At 52.0% G+C, this 7,657-nt stretch overlaps 1 protein-coding gene across 1 annotated transcript in view; it reads right to left on the bottom strand.

The window, feature by feature from the left end:
• Window positions 1-1,105: 1,105 nt before the first annotated feature.
• Window positions 1,106-7,657, bottom strand: part of ADD2 (adducin 2) — a 95,612-nt gene continuing 89,060 nt past the window's right edge. The window contains exon 16 of the mRNA XM_031467226.2: window positions 1,106-7,414. Coding sequence (XP_031323086.1) covers window positions 7,107-7,414 — 308 coding nt within the window. The 3' untranslated portion in view covers window positions 1,106-7,106. The remainder of the gene's footprint in view (window positions 7,415-7,657) is intronic.

Raw genomic sequence — 7,657 nt, 5'->3', positions numbered from 1 at the left:
GGGTAGGGGAGAGTCTGGGCCCCTGGAAAGAGCCAGAGGGGGCTTCGTGGCACTTGGATGTAGGAGGAGGCTGAACTGGGGGAACAGGTCCCTTTGGAGAAGCAGTGGGTCTGGGAGTGACTATCGGAGGCTGCTTTTATGGAGATATCTTTGCTCAGAACACTGGGCAGAAGGCAGCAGTAGAAAGAACTTGGTTAGCTAGAAGACCTCTGTTTGAATTTGGGCTTCCCACATATTAATCTGTGGCCCGTGGCAATTTCCTTGTTTCTGAGCCTGTTTCCTTATCTGTAAAATAAGTAATGAAAGGATCGCCCTCTTGGTTTTATGGAGATTAACTGAGATGCTACATACAAGATGTTTAAACAGCGCCTGACCGATGTGTGTGGACACCCGACAAATACTGGGCTCTTTATTTGAGTAAAGATGAGCTGGGGGTCGGGGAGAAAATGGTACTTTCTTCCTCTTCTTCACTGCCCTGGTGTCTCTGTTCCCCTTTCTCCCTTTGGAGTGACATCTTGGCTCTCCCCAGCCCCCTGATTCTGGCCTGACATCTCTTACCATTCTGGCCTGTGAATCTGTCCCTGCTGCTTCCAGGCCAGGACCACCCACATGTCTGTTTCTGCAACCCCCTCCCCATCCTCACCTACTGAAATTGATCTCCCTCCACAGAGCTGTTTGCAAACCCACATGGCCTTTCTCTTTCCAGGGAACTGTAGCATATTGTTACCTCCCTCCCCAGTCAGAACGCAATGATTCACATGTCCAGCTTTCCGCGTGTGAGGTGTCCACTAGAAGAGTGTCTCATGCAGTGGGATGAGCCCTCCTCTGGCTTCTGCTCCCTGTGGGGGCGGGAAGAAGTAGGTGGCCGACAGAGATGGGTCACACACCGGGAAGCCAAGCACGGTAGGTTTACTAGGGTAATATCTGCAGGTAGATAACAGCACATACATACAGAAATCCACGGCGGAGATACCACCCGGCACCACAGACACCAAAGCAGCGGCGGGAGGGGGCTCAGGAAGTGGCTTTGGAAAGTTCTCCTGAAAATCCAAGGGCAGCTTTGGTGCTCAGAGATTCAAACAGAAAACTGTACAAAACCAACCCATAAATATATATATATATATATTATATATATATGTGTGTGTGTCTATATATATAAAATTGCAAAATAAAAGCCCAAGAAACTAATCAATCTGCACATCAGTGGCTCAAAAAGTGTTAGCAGAGAGAAAGGCAAAACCATTTGTAGGGAGGATGCATGAATCCAGGGGGCTGGCATTTCAGTAGCAGAAACAGTATTTACATGGAACCCCTATTTGAAACTTCACAATACAAAGGAAAGCTCAACACAGATCATGTATGTACAAGGGAAGACGATTGTCAGACAAAGACATTTCACCGAAACCATCCACAGCTTTAGAGAGCACTGCACAAGTCTACCTAGACCCCTGCGCCACCCACCAGGTGGCCAGGCTCAGACCGTTTCTTCTCCCGGCCCCACCTCTTCCTGGGGGAGGTGGGGACTCAGCAGTGTAGTCCAGATGGCTGGAATTTAAAGGTGGGGCAGAGCCTGTGAAGATTAATCACCCACAATGCAGGGCCCATAGGTGTGGGGTGGAGTTGAAATGTGGGGAGGAGTTGAAATGTGGGGATGGGGTCCCCCAATACATTCCCAATTTATAAGGCCTTTGATGTATTGAAATGGGGCCCCTCGGCCCTTGGTGTAACTGTCTTCCTCCTGATTCACTTTAAAAGAGAAGATCAGGACTTTGAGCTTCTAAAAATTACACGAGATGATCTACTGTCAGGGAGAAGAGTTTAGGTTTTTCTGGGCTAGTCCCCTACCGCCCCCAAAGCCCTCACAATGTTTTCTTTACTTCCCGAGAGGGGACTGTCCACATCACAGTGGGCCTCATCCTGCTGCTTGGAAGCGGTGGGTGAGAGAATCCGTGGGAAAGCTCCAGCACTGTCCCACAACGGGCCCCATTCCAGCAACACCCGAGTCCCTCCCCATGTCAGTAATGGTGACCATTTCTCATCCAACTTCAGGCCCCCGTTTCTCATAATGATGACCCAACTTTGGGGGCAGTCCTGAAGGCAAAAGTGCGCTAGACATCAGTTTGACAAAACCTGGTAGCTCCTACGTACAGACCAACGCAAACCTCTGCTTCTGTATTTTTAAGAAAACCCGCACCTGGAGATTCTTCCAAATCATTCCTAAAAAGGGAAGCCTGTCTATATAAAAATGATGAAAGACACATTCTCCACGCGAGAGGGACACTGCGCCAGAAATCCTCACATTGATTCCGGGGTGGCGTGGCTTCTCACTGTGAGAGGCTCCAGGGGCTTGGGTGGGCATCGGTGACAGGGCTGTACGCGTGTGCCCTCAGCTCTGGCAAAAAGCACGCCACCTCCAAGCGGACAGTTGGCTTAGGCAGCGCTCGGGAATCATCACTCCTGTGTACTGCGCATGTGCATATTGTGGCCCCAGTGGAACTGCCCACAGGTAACTAACCAACGGGTATATTTCATTAGCCAGTGGGGCCTCTGACTCCTCGTCTTAAAGGATCCCTTTCAGAATAATGTGGAGCAGTGGCAATATGATATCCCGTCAGGTTTGGAATCGAGGGGTGCCCTGTCCTATCTGGGGGGGGGGCGTGGAAAGTCTAGATTTATCCCCTCCCTCATTTCCTCTCAGCCTCTTAGAATGTTACCATCTTAGAGAGTTTGCTTCGGCTCAAGTGGTGAGACATAAGGAGACCTCCTTCCTCTACGCTCAGAGGGGCAACTGCAGCTCAGGAGACCAGCCGCCCCGGGGACTGAGGTTGCCCCGCATGAGCACCCCGAGGAAGGCTGTACGTTTTCTCATCTGTGCAAGCGTCAAAAAGCGAATACTCCTGCCTGGATCTAGAACATAAAATTCACACTTGTGCAAAAGATGGCGCAGAGGCCGAGGGGAGGAGGCTCTGTGTACCTCCAGCTCTATGCATACCTCAGTGGAGAAACCCAAACTTCCTTCTCATCTTCTAGGAGTGGCTTGTGCTGTTGGGCGAATGGTCCTCTCAAATCCACAGCCACCAAAGAAGTGGTCTCCTTGCCCTTCTTCCTGTGTTGACGAGAGCAGTGGCCCTCTGTGATGACAGTGCAGAGTGACATCTGAATGCCACATTCAGGAGTGAGTGACACAGAACTAGGCAGGGAGCAGGATTCCAGGCCCCGCAGACATAACCAGATGCTTTCCAGTGGGGTTCTTCCTGGTCCAGGCATCTCATCCAAACCCCCCTAAGAACTTTAAAAAGAATTTGTCTGCAGAGGAAGACGTAAGGAAAATCTTACAGCAGTGTTCAGGAAGGTCGTTTTCATCTGTGTATAACCTGCCTGAAGTCGGACAGTGACCTGGGTCACATGCAGGCCAGGAGGCTCTCAGGGAGCCCGGATCCGGGCTGGGGGTTGTCTCTTGGTGGCGCGTTTTGCAAAGTTGGAGGAAAGGTCACATGGTGTGGATGGTTCTCACGCATCACTGCTGGATGCCCGCCGCCGGTGCGTGGAGTCACTGGATCCAAGCTTGTCTATCCGTAACCATCGCTCCCTCTGCCTCCTCACTCCTACCCCGGCCCGTCTTCCCAGGGAAACAGGCTCAGAAACCTCTCCATTCATCTCAGCATCTGCAACCGGCAGATTCGTCCACATCTTCTCCTCCCTTTTCTGTGGCGTATTCAAACTTTACTAGAAACCATCTGGTGGCCTCACAATTCTGAGCTCTCCATATATACATTTCCTCCAGACAGATACTGGTCAAAGGATTCAGCCAACTTTTATTCAAAGGCTGTGTCCCTTCCTCGCACCCTCAGAGCCCGCGGTCTTGGTGGGACGTCTCCTCTGCCTCAGCAGCGCTCAGCGCATAGCCTCGAGCCTGGAGACACACCTGCTACGTCCTGCTGGGACACTGGGATGAGACACGGGCAGGATGACTCGCCAGGACAGCTCTCCCTGCAACTCTCCACCAAGACAAATAGAACCATAAACTGCACTATGCATTAGATCCTTGAATAGTCCCCTCTCTCGGTTGAAAATCTCTCCTAAGATGCCTCATCCAGAGAATTTTAAGGGAATGAATTCTGTGCTGGAAGGCTCACTATTTGCTACAAAGGAAAATGCAGCAGAAGGCAGATCACCAACCACGATTCACGTTGCGGAACAGCCTGGTCGCAAGACCTCTCGTGCCTCCAGCGCCGTCCCCTCCACTCAGCCACCAAAACAGTTCCTCTAAAATGCAACCCGATCATGATCTACCCTGATCGCAAGCCCTCCGCAGCTCCAAACCCTGTATGTGATCAAATCTAGCTCCTCCGCACTTTCTACAACTTTATGACCCAGCCCCGCCCATCCCCCTGCCTCGCACATTCTGCCCAGGAGGCACTGAAATACTCAGCGGATGCGTCCTGGCTGTTCACGCTTCAGCGTCTTCACACATGCTCTTCCCTCATCACCAATGTCCTGCTAATCCTCTTGTCCTGGAAAATTCCTCTTTGTTTTGAAAACCAAACTCATCCATCACTCCCTTCAGGAAGGTTTCTCTGGCCCGGAAGACAGTAAATCACTGCTTCCTTATGCCTCCTCCGCACCCTTGTCCATTGTGTAACGCGTCCTCGTGCCTCCGATAAACTTCCTCCAGGCAGGGACTGCGTCCTGCCTTCAGGAGTGAGGCACAACCCAAGTTCATGCTTGGTTTTTAAATGAGTAAGGAATGAACAAATGGATGGATGTAAGGTGGACCCACGGCATAAACTCCTGCAAGGCTCCAGCGTGTTCACCTAAGTGTGGCCTCCTTGTTGGAAAAGGAGTAAAGAGAATTATTGGCAGAAAGCAAAGCGCCAATCAACACCGTCTCTGAGCTGCAACCACTCAAACCCAAAAAGCTGCCTCCATGGTTGTCTGCTCCACCCTTCTCTTCGCATTGCCTGCCGCTGATTTTTCTCATCACAATGACCCTTTTCTTTTAATGGCAGCGTAGTGCTTACTGGATGCTTAACAAATATTGGGATCGATGAATGAACGTGAAATTGATTTCTTTAAGAAGGCATCAAAGGATTGGCTTTGAAAGGCATTTGCCGTATCACAGACTTCTCTGAGCCCTCGGTGCCCCTGACCATTGGGTGGCCCAGCCCAAGACGTGACTCAGTCAGAAGCGGAGCGGAGAGAGGGATCTGGGTAGAATTCCACTGCACACACAGCACTGGCTTTTCCTTAGTCAGGTGTCAGTCTCCTTCCTTCTCAAGAGATAGCCCAACTGTGGGTGGTGTCTCCTGCCCCTGCAGGCTGAAGGCTCTCACCTCTCCTGTCAGACGTCCCCACTGGCCCTGCCACAGGCCACATTCACCTGACGAGGCAGAATGCGGGTAGATTCCTCCCTCCACTTCCAGTGCTCACACGATGCAGTGGAGCCGTCACAGAAACAGGTCCTGGACTAAAACAGCCGCCCCTGGGGATTAAAGTTTTCTGATCATCACAGCTGATAAGAGCCAAGACTCTGGACTCAGACCCACCTGGGCTCAAATCTAAGCTCTGGAGCTTTCTAGCCAAGTCACTGGAACAAGTCAGTTATCCTTTGGGGGCTCAGTACCCTCACCCATAAGATAGGAATAATCTGACCCACATCACAGAATTACTTCGAGGGTTAAAGGAATAATGCTTGTGAAGCCTGCACAGTGTGTGTGTGTGTGGGGGGGGTAAGTGCTCAAAGATGGAAAACTGTGATTAAGAACTTTCAAAAATAGTTTTACAAAAATCAGGACAGAAAGGGAAAATACTCTTTGAAGACACTGTGCTTTAAAGGGAACGGATTGTCTACTTTCTAGGAGCCAGTGACGCTCAGGAATCAAGGCCCCAGGGAAGAGTATGAAAAGATAGTGATGGTGTTTTAAAACTACATCTGGGGCTATGACAGGCCCCGGGATGGACAGAGGGCGACAGGGCTGGGGACACCCGAGCATTCCTCTGATAGCTGGTCCAGGACAATTGTTTCTGCAGGGCCCATCTCATTCTCCCCTGCTGGACCCAGACTGACTGAGTCAGAACCCAGAGGAGGCCAAGGGTCTAGGGGCCTAGGGTAAGATGCCAGTTCCAGTCTGTGGGCCAGGGCTTCTAGGTTTGAGGGAAGGCCAGGGGAGCCCTGATGCCACACTTGAGGACGACAGGGACAGCCACGTTGCTCCGAGTGTCAGGCAACCCTAGAAAGGCTGAGCACATCCTGTACTGTTCTGACCCTCCTGTACAACCCAAAGCCAACAGAGGATCGAAACTTCCCTCAAATTTTGGCCCTGAGCATGAGACACCTTTTTTCTAAGCTAAATTTGGTTTTAGTTTTGAAGCGCCTGAGCTGCACAATTCGAATGGGTCCAGTTCCTGGCTTCTTAGATTGATTAAACCGTCTCCTACCCTACGGCTGACTTGCTTTGCCCTTGCACCTGCCGACTCCCTACGACTCTTCATTCTAGAGGTTCCACGAAGAAAGCTCAGGGTTAGTGGTTGGGGGAGCACAAGCTAAGCAATCAGCCCTTAGGAACAAGAATTAACTTCTGGTGGAGGGGACGGGACAGGTCAGTTTGGTTACTGTGAGCAGCGGGGCAGTCACCCCATGGAAAAGAGAAGAGAGATTTCTAAATGTAGTGATCGCTCTGTCAGCAGGAGGTTGGGTTCCGGCAAGGAAAAGGACCTTGCTTGGGAAGCCTTGACCTGTCTGATTTGGTCTGAACCGGTGAGAGTTTGTGGCCGATGCTGGCCCCTCGCCCTGGGCTCAGATCGGGGGCAGCATCCTCACAAAGGCGGCCCACAACTAGGCAGTGTTGTGTCGTGGAAAGAGCGCTGGACCTGAATTCCAGTGCCGGCTCTGCCACTTGCTAGCTGTGTGACCTGGGGAAAGTCACCTGGTTTCTGTGGGGCAACCGTAAAACGAGGGGTTGGTCGGGCGATCTCTAAGTTTCCCGTCAGAGTGTGATCGGGGGTCCTATTCGACCCCTCCTTGGCCCCGGGCTTCCAGGGACGGAGATGGGAGAAGGGGAGAGGGGAGGGGGAGGATGCGCACGGGAGCCCAAGGGGGCCACGAATCAGGACTCCACTTTCTCCTTCTTTTTGCTCTTCTTCAGGAAGGATGGGGTTCGGAATTTCTTCTTCTTCTTCGAGGGAGACTTGGAAGGCGAGCCCTCCGGGGACATGGGGCCACTGGTGACTGACTCGGTTTTGTCCTTCGAGGTCTCGACGTCCGTGTCGGCGCTGGTGGTCATCTGGCTCAGGCCCTTGCTGAGGATCTCCTCTGCCGTCGGCTCGTCCTCCCGCCCGTTGACCACCACTCCTTCTGGCTGCGTGGTGTCGGGCTCCGCGGGGGCTGGGCTTGTCTCCGTCTTCTTCATGTCTTCTAGAAAAAGATCCAAAGACAGGACCCATGAGATCTCATTCAAGCGAGAGCTTCTGCCTGGAGCTAACAGAGCCATTTCTAGGCAATTCTATTAAGTCAGTCCTGAGCAGTGGGAGGGGATGCTGAGGTTGTAAGGGGGAGGGGGAGGGGGTTCTGTTCACCTCCTTCCACAGGGCCTGCCCGGCAAACAGCCCGTTGGCAGGTTAGTGACTCTGGGCTCTTGTCTACAAATGTGAGCAGGTA

Source organism: Camelus dromedarius, chromosome 15 (genome assembly GCF_036321535.1).
Source record: "Camelus dromedarius isolate mCamDro1 chromosome 15, mCamDro1.pat, whole genome shotgun sequence".
Lineage (NCBI taxonomy): Eukaryota > Metazoa > Chordata > Mammalia > Artiodactyla > Camelidae > Camelus > Camelus dromedarius.
Note: the sequence above shows the minus strand (reverse complement) of the source record. Positions and strands in the feature narration are given on the sequence as shown.